The following is a 12970-nucleotide window of genomic DNA, read 5'->3' as shown; positions in this document are numbered from 1 at the left end:
CCCCCTTTTTTTAGCTACTCAGTTGGTCTTAAATGGGTATTACGGGGGGTCCACTGTATGGTAAGACAAATGCAACCAAAGGGTCACATGTTTAGATTTGGGTTGGTGTTATTCGGGATTTTTTGAAGGGGCCCTGCAACACTTTTTCAGCATGGTCAGAAAATGCTGCCAATCGGTAGTCGAGGCTCCCGAGAGCATGCTAGCCAAACATTATAGCGCAGCACGCAGCCTGGGATTTACAATAAATTCTCAGTCAGCTAAAAATCGCTTCCTCTTCTCTCATCAAATGATGTTACTTACTCAAAATCACTTCGTCATTGACTCAAGTTCCACGCCATTGGCTCATTTGAACATGGCGTGCTCGCCATGTTCAAACTACTGTGGCTGCCGCGGGAGGCCACCACTCGCCCGTGCGCGCTCACGATTGCTCTGAAAGTACGCCGCGCGTTCGAAGGAAAAAAGAAAAGGTGCTCAAGGTCACGAGGCGCGCATGGCGTAACTTCTTTCCCCCTAGCCATCCCTCCCTGCTTAGCTTCCTCCACCTTTGTCGGGACGAGAGAAGATGGGAGGCAATTACAGCATGCGACAAATCTTTGTAACTCCACTCGTACTGGACGGATTCTCAAAATTTTTGCGGCGGTTAATTCGTGAGGCAGTAAGCTCCTTTAGTGAAGCCATGCCATGGCTACTTGGAAAAGTAATGCAATGCCCCTTTAAGGTGTCAGTTGGAATCTCTAATTATGAGCTGATTTTACCAGGGCCTTAAATATCAGTTGGTCTTAATGGGAGTTACCCCAATAATTTCAAACAAGCCTCGACCCATAGTTCGCCCTTCATTTGACAGAGCTGAGCACAGTGCCACCATCTGACTGAAAATGATGCCGTGTTTCTGAATAATTGTTTAACATAGGTTGCGCAATATTGCGCTGCATGGGCGTGACAGGGGGGACACTAACGGAGGCACAGAAGAACACAACCAGAACAGGTGGGCACAAGGTGTCAACTCACCTGTGAGCCCACCTGTTCTGGTTGTGTTTTTCTGTGCCTCTGTTAGCGTCCTCCCCGTCATGCCCATGCAGCGCAATATTTCGCAACCTATGTTAAACTTGTACCAACTAGCCCAAAGGAGTCCTTTATTGAATAAATGCTGCCGAGCATTAGGTAGAGGGATGTTCTAAAATATGGTGATCACTATTTCAGTTCATCGCACTCAGAATTCTTATGAATAAATAACACTGTGATGCAACAAAACAGTTAATAAAAATAATCAACTCCTGTAAATTTGTATGCTCAATGGAGAACAGTACTTAGGTATAAAACGTAATATACTATTTATTTGAAACATTGGCACAACATGGTCATCTAAATTTTTCTGACATATTTCTCATGTCAGTGACAGTACATTTAGCAATATGGCGGACTTTTTTGGAGTGAGTAACCATTGTTTGTGTGTAATAAAGGGAACTGTCTGTAATTGAATGTGAAATGCTCATGTTCTACAGCTTGTTCAGTACTACCACAAGCAACTAGGGTTTTTGATTTTTCATCCAGTCTGCTAAAATCCCCACAGTCTCTTTATTTTTACTGGAATCATAATGATGATTGCTTATACATAGTGCAACGATAGCCACGAGTTTAAATGAGAGCATTTCAGCAATGCTTTAACATTGCACAATGCACAATCTGTCACAGATGTGCACCAGTATGGGATAGGCTTATGCAGATATTCGAGCAATTCGAATATTCGAATTCGCTTCGAAACGAATTTAAATTATTCTAAATTTTGAAGTATTCGAAATGAACGAATAGACATGTAAACCGCATGTAACACCCTGTAAAGGTGGTTTCACTGCAGTGGATGGGTGCTATACCGTGAATACATTTGCCTAGGGGAAATCCGCACTGCCGTGAAGCCCCACTTCAAGGTTAAATGAACGAATTAACCTCACATCGATTCATCATTTTTTTAAGTTTAAAAGCTCGTTATACCAGCTTATATGCTCTGAGTATAGTAAATTTTAAAACGCAACATATTTTACAGGTTATCACGTGCATTCTACCGAAAGTCAAATTCTGCTACTAACCTTTGAGCCAAAAACAATGACATTTGCACATGCCTTGTTTTAATTTTTAAAAATATTGTGCAGGTTAGTTGGGTCATGACAAATATGCTCATTTTTCTTTATAATATGTGATTATACTATTCGAATTTGATTCGAAATTATTCGACCAAATCACTATTTCCTTTGAATTTGCTTCGAATTTGCTTCGAACCTAAAATTTACTATTCACACAAGCCTAGTGTGGGAGTATCTGTGGAGGCATGCATCTCTATGCAAAAACCATGAGATCTGGTGCCCCAGGGATCATGAAGCCAAAGGAGTGTGCACTAGTGTGGCTGTGAGACTGCATGAGCACACATAAGGACAGACAGAACTGATGCACCCTGCGTAGCGATGTATGAACCTCAACAGTATATGCGGCATTTGGCCTGGTGGTTTATCATTAATCTGTTAATGACAGAGATCATTAGTGCATTAAATGAATGAACTTACTAACCTTTGCTCTGCAGCCCTCTATTTTATTGCATTCTCACAGCCCTTGCAGCATATGAACCCTTGCAGCATATGAATCACTCAGTGAATATAAGTAATGCCTGTTATATTTTACCATGATTGTAAGTGTAACAACAGGGGCTTTTTTCAGGCCAGTAGTGCTAGAAAATATAAGTTTGCGTTCATGCAAGTATGGTATGTTTTAATTCTTTTTGTCCCCTCCAAATTCTTTTTGAACATGTGAGACAGCACTGTAAATGGCTCACTTCATACATTCAATGTCAATTCTAGATACCTCAACTTTACTTTTGATGAAACGAAGATAAGAGGTCAAGATATTGGTACAGTTTTTGGGACTGTTATAAGCAACCCGAAGGGTCACAATCTTGCTTGGAACTTTTTAAGAGAAAACTGGAAATCCATAACCAACAAGTAAGTGGCAATGCTGGAAAAGTAAATTTTTATCATCCATTTCCGATATTTACTTCCAATGCCTTTTGCCATTTTTATTTTATTAGGTTTGGAAAGCATTCTCGTACACCAGGAAAATTGCTTCGAGCTGTCTGCAGTGATTTCAACACTCCTGAGAAGATGCAGGAGGTAGGAAACTAGTGCCAGTTACAGCCAAGCTTTATGCTTGTAATCAGTCGTAGGGGTGCTACACCAGAATATTTGTATTTTGCTTTGTCTTCAGATCAAGGAGTTTCTCAAGGAGCATCCTGAAACAGATGCAACAAAGCAGTCTCGTAGAGAATGCCTCCAAGATGTGGAAAACAACATCAAGTGGATATCAAAATTTGAGCCAAAAGTTGCAGAGTCTTTACGTGGATTGCTCAGTTGACCAATGTAGCTCTGTGAGCAGTTGATTACTTTGTCCTAAGCCAGCATCTATTCTTAGAAGGAAGTTCAAGAGAGATATTCCATTTAAACCTTACTCTGTTCAGTGAAACAGAACAAACAGCATGTGTACCACATACTGTGATGGACAAAAGTTTTTTTTTTTTGTGCAATTTTTAGATATGACAGATTATGAAATGGTGAAACTTGCAGGAGCTTAGGTGCGAGTCAAAGAACAACTGTTTTTTACCAAAGTGATTTTACAGGAGTCATGTAAATAGTTATTTGTACATACAGTATTTTATTGAGAACAAGTATCTTATGTATCACTTTCTACAGAGTATTTCATGCGTATTTGCATATAATACAACATTTGCATTTCAAGTTGCCACTATTGCACATATTGTAAGCAAAATAAGCTGCCATGACTGTGTGACTGCCAGATATATACAATTAAATTGTAAACTAATTGCATTTCATACTTCATCAGCATTACATTCTTTTTCACTTTAATAATCTACATGCTTAAGTTATAAGTGGAACCCCTGTTATACAGCTTTCACCAAACTGCATGAAAATGTTGCATAGCCCAGACATCATATAATCTGACCACCAAAAATCGTGTGTAACACACGGTTTTGCACTACGAAATTGCAAGGACTTTTAATTTAATCTACAAGCCATCACTGTGAGGGGCTCAGAAACCAAAACCGTCCATAAAGTAAATATGAAAAGAATTCTGCTGGCAGGGGCGTAGCCAGGGGGGGGTTGGGGAGGTTGAAACCCCCCCCCCCCTTGAAATTTTTCGATTTTGCATGTGCATATATACACGCACACATACAAATGCATGCACAAACGTACAAAAAGAATAATTGAACCCCCCCCCCCCCCCCCAAAAAAAAAAAAAAAAAAAATTCTGGCTACGATTCTGACTGCTAGGCACATGCCAATCACAGATTATAGGGGAGGAGTTGCATAACTTGCACCCCAAAGGCTTGCTCACCAGCATCTTAAAGCTTTATTTCCACAGTGATACACTTTAAGTACCCCAGTCAGTTTCTTCGAGCCAAGCAGCTAGTGGTTTCTTTCGAGCGCAGCAACATCCGCAACAGGGGTGTAGCCAGAAAATTTTTTCCAAGGGGAGAGGGGTAGGGGAAGTTTAACTCCCCTTTATGTATGTTTAAGTGGTGCGTTTGTATGTGTGCGTGCATATATATATATATATATTGCGCACACATACACACACACAAAATCAAAACTAAAAAAATTCGGAGGGGGTTTTAAGCCACCCCCGGCTATGCTAGTATTCCACAAGGAGGTCATGTACAGCATCACCTGCAAACAAACAAGCCTCCAAACATTGTTGATGCTGCATAGCACATCTGTGAACCTAGGCATGGCCGAGGTAGCAGCCAGCAGTCCTGTCTCATACGATGACTTGTGTGGAACCGGGAACCAGACGAACCCTTGAAAAGTCTTGCATGCACATAGACAGAAAGTTCCAACTGCTTGCAAATTTCTCTATGCTGCTTACAATCATCATGTCTTTCAGCAGGTACTAATCAGTGTGCTCTTTGCACATTATTTTGTGCTTTCTGTACTCGCCAATATATTTTGCTTTTGTGCGAACCGGCACTGGTCACATGAAGCATATGGCCGACAGCACTCTTGGCATTACATGAAGATAGTGAGTTTGTGGTCGGTTGATGCGTCACACGAAATTAGGTGAAAGCAAAACTGTCTCTGAAAGTGATCATGCAGAAATACTTATCCTAATCCCTGCTTTGCGTTGCCATCACATCATATGTCGCAGTTGCTCATCACGTCACAGGATGTTGTACATGGAAACAGTTCAGTTCCTTGGCATTTTGAGCACTGCCCACCTTGATCACAATTAATAAAACATTGCAGACAATAGATGGTTTAACTGACCTAAGCACACACGGACGAAGACCAGTGGTGAATGCAGTTAAACCATGCATTTCAACCAACTAGCCCAGTTGTCGATTCTTTTGCACACAATGGGCAACATTGCAGACAATGGGGGCACCATCATGTGGTTTTTTCAGCTTTCTGCCACCTAGCTTGCCACCCACGGTTTTCTCTTTTCAAGCGAAGCTTGTATTGGCTCACTTGTGCCGGGGGTCGATGTCTGCCGAAAAAAACCAAGGCTGCGCCAGTAACTCATTCAGAATACTTTTGATGCGCGGCTGGCGAAACATGTGGTGTGTACACCTGTAACACATGACATACACACCCAATTAGAGCCGGGCTCTCGCTATGAAAAGAGAAGGGGAAAGAAAGGGGCCTGCACATGTTGTGCTGGTTCTCTTTCTCGTCAGTTCATGCTTGGCAAACGGATGGGAAGGCTGCGCGTGGTCCATTTGGTGGCAGAACAGGCCACTTTTAATGAGCAACACTGACAACGCGATTAGTAGTGGGATTGCGCATGGCGTGCGGACCAGGCGCTGAGGGCTGCCAAAATTAAGGATCGTCGACAGTATAGAGCCGCGGATCCAGAGCTAAAAGGAGTGTGACACCCTAGCAAAATGACAGAGATTGGCTACAGATGCCGGGGCCCAGCAATATAAACTTCAAGATAAACGTCAGAGAAGGACAGCGAAACCCTCAGCTGCAGGCACGAGAAGCAGAACCGCACTGGCAATGTCAACAGGGTCTCCCAGAAGCTGCCAGCACCAGCAGTAATGCCGACAACTCCAAATTTCCGAGCTTCACTGGCTTCCATCTTCACAGTAGTGGAAGGGCTCTGAATTTTTTACACAAGTTATCACACTGAAGCTGTATATGGCGAAATCAAAATTGGTCCATGCTATTTGCTCAAAAACTCCTAGTGTGTCTGTGCTACAGAAATTGGCCAAATCCCACTACTCACCACTGGTTCACTAAAAATGAAGAAGGGAACACATGGACGGCAAACACCGTTTAAGATTTCTGGACAGACATAACCAATAACTGAGGGACTTTAATGAACCATCAGAATCAACCCAGTGATAAACACCAGTGCCGCACATTTAAGCTTCGCTCGTTAACCATCTGTATGGAGTGCTCGGGCGGTGATTTATTATTATTATTATTATTATTATTATTATTATTATTATTATTATTATTATTATTATTTATGACCCTCACGATGAGAGCCAATGCTGTTGAGAGAAAACAAAGAAGTGCGTGTGGACAATCAACACAAAAGACATGGAGATAGAGAGAAGAAAACACTAGGAGGGGAAGGCAAACGATGAGAGGGCAGCAACATGGTGCAGAAAAACACTGGAAAATGGTGGAGATGGTGATTGTGAGGGAGCTGCTGGACGACAGTGGCACATCTTGTCTCGCACAATCAAGTTATATGGCCATTACATGGACATTGTGGGGGGAAAAAAAAACTGCTTACATGTTTGCTCACGATCTTCTCTGCCAAGCTTTCCCCCACCGCATGCCTTGTGACCCAATACAGGCAGGAAGCCATAATGCAATCTGAAATTCTAGAAGCGCTCAGGGCAGATTGAAATATCTTTCCTTTACCACATGCAAACCTTATTAGACTCTATGAGCGCATGCTCCAAAGGCTACAAAGAAACACATTCCTATCCCTCGTAAAATTGCACTTATAGTAAGTAACCCTTTTGAATTACAAACCACAATGTCCTCACTACATAAAGCTTGCAAACTGATATCATGAAACGTGAGCTTGCCAGTTCACTCCCATGGTAGACCTCATTCCCAATCCCACTTTCGAGCAACGGGAGGCCACCCTTCACAGCAATGGCCCTGACCATCGTGGGTAAGGCCCTAGCAGTGGAGGAAAACATTAGGCAGCCAGACCAGGCTGCTCTCTCATGTAACTTGTAAGATGTTTCACACAGGATGAAATGTTTTGCCTCAATCACACGGCCGTTATTGGGCTTACAGTTTTGCACAGGTCATCGTATGAGACGAGGTGCGGAATCCCATGTTGCATAAAGGTTTTTAGTGCATTGTCTCTATGGGAAGTTTGCCGGGACTGCTCTAATGTAATGAAAAAACTTTAGGCGTTGCAAAATCTGGAGGTGCATAACTGGGGTTCCACTACTTATAGTGCATTCTTTACACCAAGATTTTCACGCAAGAAATTCTCTGAAATCACAGGCATGGTGTGACATTTGTGAAATTCAAGCCATTTATGAAAGACAATTTTGTGTTTCTGAAGATATGCTTTTTTGAGAGAAATGAGATTTGCATCCTAACATTGAGCCATTTGACTGTAGTATGAGATATGTGTATCTGACAAGACATTTAAATTATTTGTTTAAATTAGGTGTTGTCAGTAGCACAGCGAAAATTTCAGTGTGATAAGGTTACTATATATAGAGGATCGCATTATAGCTAATGTTATTCATGATGCAGTGTTTTGCAGGATAGTTCTGTTATTTTCTATATCATAAATAATAAGGCATGGACACGCTAGTGTAATGTTCTGAATTTTGCGGGGAAAACATTGTTGTCTTTTCTTTACTGATAATAATTTAAGTTTCTGTGAAAGAGTTAATCAATATATGCACCATGAAATGAAAGTAGAAGATAAAGGATATCAACTAAATCACACCATGTGTAAACATGCTTCGATGTAATTTTGTTTTAGTTCAGAGACATATGTCCCTTTATTACGTAGGTCTCTTATTAAAGCCATTAGCCAAACGACATGTAAGTTGCTTCCACAGTCATAATCAGCACACTCAATAGCGGTAACATACTTCAAACCTTGTACTTCGTTTGAGTCAGTCATTCAATGTGCTGGAGTTGGGTTATGAATTGAACCCAAGCTATAGTACAGTCCATGTGTCTATCGTCACGTGCCCTTCATCACATATCAATTGCTTCTATATGCTATGCTATGGTCTCACCATTAACTGCATGGGATGACACTGATGTTCCTTGTCTGTGATGTTCTTTCGTTTTAGATGTGCAACCTTCACCATACATAGAGCAATCCCTAAGTACTCTTTCTCTTGCCAGTTTTTAGGCTTGAAGGAAGTGCCAATTTGGGCACAGCTGTCTTACACCAATTTGATCTATGGAAACTGTCTGCATTTGAGTTATTGTGGTGGCAGACATTTATTTCAGTTTTATCTTTTTCCCACGGGTGCCATTATTTAACAGCAAAAGATGTGCAGTTTAAATTATCAGTAGTTCCTTGTCTGAAAATTTGTGATTTGTGTATTGACACCCCTCCATTAATACATGCTAATGTGTTGTGTTAACCCTGAGTCTAGTCCAAAGAGACACCACATCAAACCTTGGTACACCATATATATATATATATATATATGGTACTATAGCGCTTGCTGTTTAAAACTTGAATGATCTAGAAGTGTGGCTGGGTAATTAGCCGAAGCCTGCAGAATGGTTGTCATTGTTTGTGGCTCTGGTCAAAGAGCGTAGCTGTCAAGTGTCTTTTGCCAACTGCCCTTGCTCCTCCCGTACTCCAAGTACTTCTAATGCCCTTGAATGTGCTTGCATATGTCATTGAGCTCAGACTGTCCTGTAATTTGTTGTAGAAAATCAATTTCACACCTTCAGCATGGGCCATAGGATAGCCACTTTTGCTTATTTTATCACTCTACTCTTGGCAAGATCGTATATTTAATTTCCTCTATACTTTTGCTGTATCAGACAAACAGGTATTTTAAAACTATGTATGTATAACCAACAAAACGTTAGAACGAGAGTATTGGATGTATGAAGAGTATGAGTTTCTGAGAAAGGCAATGTTGATAGTAAGGGAAATAATAGGAATCGTGTAAAACAACTTATTTTTACTTTGTCTTTAGGGATGCTGTGTGTTCTGTTTAGATGCTTTTTAGTGTCTAGCATGCATTTATTTCAGCCTTGATGTAATGAATGTTGACATTGTGCAGTTTCATAGTATAGATGCAGGAAGTGCTGGCATTTATGGAATTTATGCTCTGGCAGGTGCTGCCACCATCTTTCAGTCACAGAATAGGACAGAGTGTAGCACACTCCAGCAAATACATGTAGTGCAACCATAGCAATTTGAAACACTAGCATCTAAGAATCTTTTTTTTTAAATCCAGTTAAATTGGGCAAACTGCAGTTTCTTTCATGTTGATTTGGAATGTGATAATACTGTACACAACTTTTGTTGTCAGTGCATGAACACAACTTACTAATTATAAATGCAACGTTATACATTACGGTACTTAATACCATATTATCAAGGCAACATGGTCTATTCTTTCATATCTCCACACAAGTTTCTGGGTTATGAAAGTTACACCCCAAGTAAAAATGATGCTTTGGACATCTTGGAAACTTATTTTGTCACTTGGGTTGATTTAATGTGTGTACCTAAAGCCCCTTGAAATATCTTAGCATCTATGAAGTAAAACAAGATATCAAGGTATTCTGCAGGCAATGATTTGCTGCTGCTTTCATAAAACTTACCTCATATCAGGTGAACAGCAAACGAACAGCAAACTCATATCAGGTGAACAACAAAGGTCACGTACTTGTGTCATTGTCACCTTCAATTAATTCAATAGTAAAATAGAGGCACATGAATTGAACTCTTATGTACATGACCTCTACAGCTCACAATTTTGCTTTTGTTTTTTCATCAAGAGACATCCTATGTGCTTTGTGTTTAAAAGTGCTGAAGTGCTGTTTATTACCACTGAATTTGTTTTGCTTTTCTGGGGAAAGAGGCAGTTACGGAAAAAACTGTTTAGTATGGGTCCCTTGCATCACATTTATGACAGCTTCTCTGAATAGAAAATGCTTAACCATGGTGATAAGGTTCATACAGGTGCTGTTTGGTGTCGCATTATGCATAGTCATTTCCTGCACACCTGTTGTGGTGATAGAAGACCCGTCGTGATGCTACAGTGAATGATCTTTTTTTTTCTCTAAAGAACGCTAATTTGGATGTACTGCATCACCTCCTCCTGCAAGACCTGGATCCTCTTTAAAATTGGTCATGCAGCAAATAGTTTACCATTTACTGACATTTAGCATATGTGTGGATGTTCAAATCATACATCATGGAGTCTAATATTTATCTTTATTTGTACCCAGTGAAGACTGCCTACATACAGGCTGCCATGTCTGTGACAGCTTTATGTGCCAAAACAAGAACGGTGGCGGCTGTGAATAGAGTGGTTTAAAATAATTTTTCGAATCTCTTGTACTAACGACTGATGCAGTTGCCAAGAAATGCCGTGCCTGTCTGGAAGTGTCACCTTAGAGAGTCTGTGCGCCATTTATTGCACAATGACAAGTCACATTGATTACTTTTCTTTTCTCATACTACAAAATTAATGAGCATTGTAAGGTTCTTTCTACTGCATTATTTTGTATGTACTTTTTAAATCCTCCAACGTACCTCAGTGTATGATATGTGTGCAACTGCACAAAAATTAAAGTTGGTGTAGTTTTATAAGAAACTAAAATGTGCTACATGTCCTCATTTGTGATCAGCCTCTGCTTTCAAGTTTCTCGTTTTGTTAGGAATCATACTTTCCCCCCTCAGTGCCCCTGCTAGAATAAAGAAAATTGGTGAGATATACAGTAGACTCTCATTAAACGGAACATGAAGGGACCCGGAAAATATGTTCCGTTTAACAAGAGTTTCGTTTACTGAGAGATGAACTGGGTTAAAACATTCAGGTATGAAACCAATCATGCTAAAGGCAGTTGTTCCATTTAAGCAGCAATTCCGTTTAAGAGATTTCCGTTTACTGAGAGTCCACTGTACTTGAATGTTTGATGTCAAGTGGCAAGCATTTAGTCATGTTTTGGTGTCTTCAGTATTCAAAATTAAAACAACATTTCATTTAAACTTGTGTGTTTTCTATAAAATGTTCTCATTTTACATGTTATACCATCTTTCCTTAGGCACGTGCTACTTGGTTGGCAAATTTTTCCTTTCATAAATAAAGCATTTGGGTTACCTGAGGGGTGCGACATGTAGTCTTCATAGACCTACTGGATTTTGTAAGTGCACTTAGGCTCCAATCATACCATGATTTAAGGCAGCTCTAAAGTTTCAGCATGGAGGAGATGTAGAAGTAGAGGTTTAATGAGAGCAGTCATTAGCGTTGCACTTAACAGTGCTGCTGTCAGAATTAGCGATAATTGGAGAAAAGCAAGATAAATAGACAGGGATGAGGAGATTTCGCAGCTCCTCATTAGGAAACAGCCGGTAAAAATTTAATATATGCTTAATTAGGCAAGGAAGGGCCACCACGTTTTTTGTTAGCCCGAGACTGGATAGCAACTCCCGACTCGTCGGAGCCAAGGTGGCGAGTTGTATCCTGTGCTGAGGTGTATCATTGATTTTGTGAAGTGAGCGGATAGGGCGATGACCGTGAACCAGCAGTTGATTTACTTTGTATACCTAACTCAATGCACACTTACTTTGTCTCGACGCCCTTCCCTCCCACGGGCATATGGGAAATCTACGCCTCTGGATTAGTTGCCAACTACTGCACAGAGAAAATAATTTAGAAATTACTCAGAAGTAGTCTATTACTTCTATGTTGCTTTCCTCCTAACATATACAGTATATTGCATTGTAAGAATATAGTATGAATAAAATACGCTGCTCCCCTTCATACCCTAATGATATTCAAATGTCTCATTGACCATCTTCCTTTTTTTTTCTTTTTGAAAAATATGAGCCACGACCCTGAAGCTGGCTTGGTGTGCATGCTGGATAGATGGGCACAAGAGTCATGGTTTTCTATGAAAGATGATTTTAAATTTGCTACAGCTCAGAGAAGGCGCTCTCAATGAAGAGGTGAAGTGGCCATCGATATTGAGTCATAGTAGCGCTTGTTCAATTAGTTGAGGAGAAAAAAATACAGAGAAATTAACAAGTTGAAATCTGGTGCTCTGTGCTGTCCCAAGTGTTTCCCATTAAGCGTTTTCGTGCCAAGATATATATGTCTCAGCAAATAGAGAGGGCCAGGATTTGACTGTCCTAACAAAATGCAATCTTGAGACTGCTTGTGCGCTATGGCACGACCATTTAAGTCCTCAAAGCTGCATCATCTGTTATACTTTCTCCTCTACAAAATAAGTGAAATGCAATTCACTACAAAAAAAGAGCTACAAAGTATGGAAATTAATAAATTAGTTACAATACTGCCAAAAATGTGAGTAGAACTATGTGGAAGTTGTTATACACTCCTGAATGGAAATAAGTTATATGTAATCTGTGCAAGAGTTCCTTTTTTTTTTCATGTGGCAGGGGCTCCTACAGGCGATAGTGCCTGTTGACGAACGTTTTATTGTGATGATGGTGTGCAGTGCCATGCTCGGTATAAATCAAATGCAGCAACGCATGTAGTCTGCATTTAAACATATAACATCATTGGAAAAGACATTTTATGGTGTGTTTATCTTAGCCAGTACAATTAATCATACTTAATTTTCTCCGGCATAGCACATTTAACCAGCTTCAATTGGAAACTTCAGCTAGAGAAGCAATAATTTAACATTTATTTGCGTGCGCCCCCAGCAGCGGCCGCAAGGCGACATGGGAAGACAGAGTACTGGCT

At 40.5% G+C, this 12970-nt stretch overlaps 1 protein-coding gene across 1 annotated transcript in view; it reads left to right on the top strand.

The window, feature by feature from the left end:
* LOC119400797 (putative aminopeptidase-2) overlaps positions 1-11363 on the top strand; it is a 119488-nt gene extending 108125 nt beyond the window's left edge. Inside the window, exons 52-54 of the mRNA XM_037667744.2 lie at positions 2847-2987; positions 3074-3155; positions 3250-11363. Of these exons, the coding sequence (XP_037523672.2) occupies positions 2847-2987; positions 3074-3155; positions 3250-3396 (370 nt within the window). The 3' untranslated portion in view covers positions 3397-11363. The remainder of the gene's footprint in view (positions 1-2846; positions 2988-3073; positions 3156-3249) is intronic.
* Positions 11364-12970: the final 1607 nt, after the last annotated feature.

Source organism: Rhipicephalus sanguineus, chromosome 1, assembly GCF_013339695.2.
Source record: "Rhipicephalus sanguineus isolate Rsan-2018 chromosome 1, BIME_Rsan_1.4, whole genome shotgun sequence".
NCBI lineage: Eukaryota > Metazoa > Arthropoda > Arachnida > Ixodida > Ixodidae > Rhipicephalus > Rhipicephalus sanguineus.
This window is presented reverse-complemented; position numbering and strand designations above follow the sequence as displayed.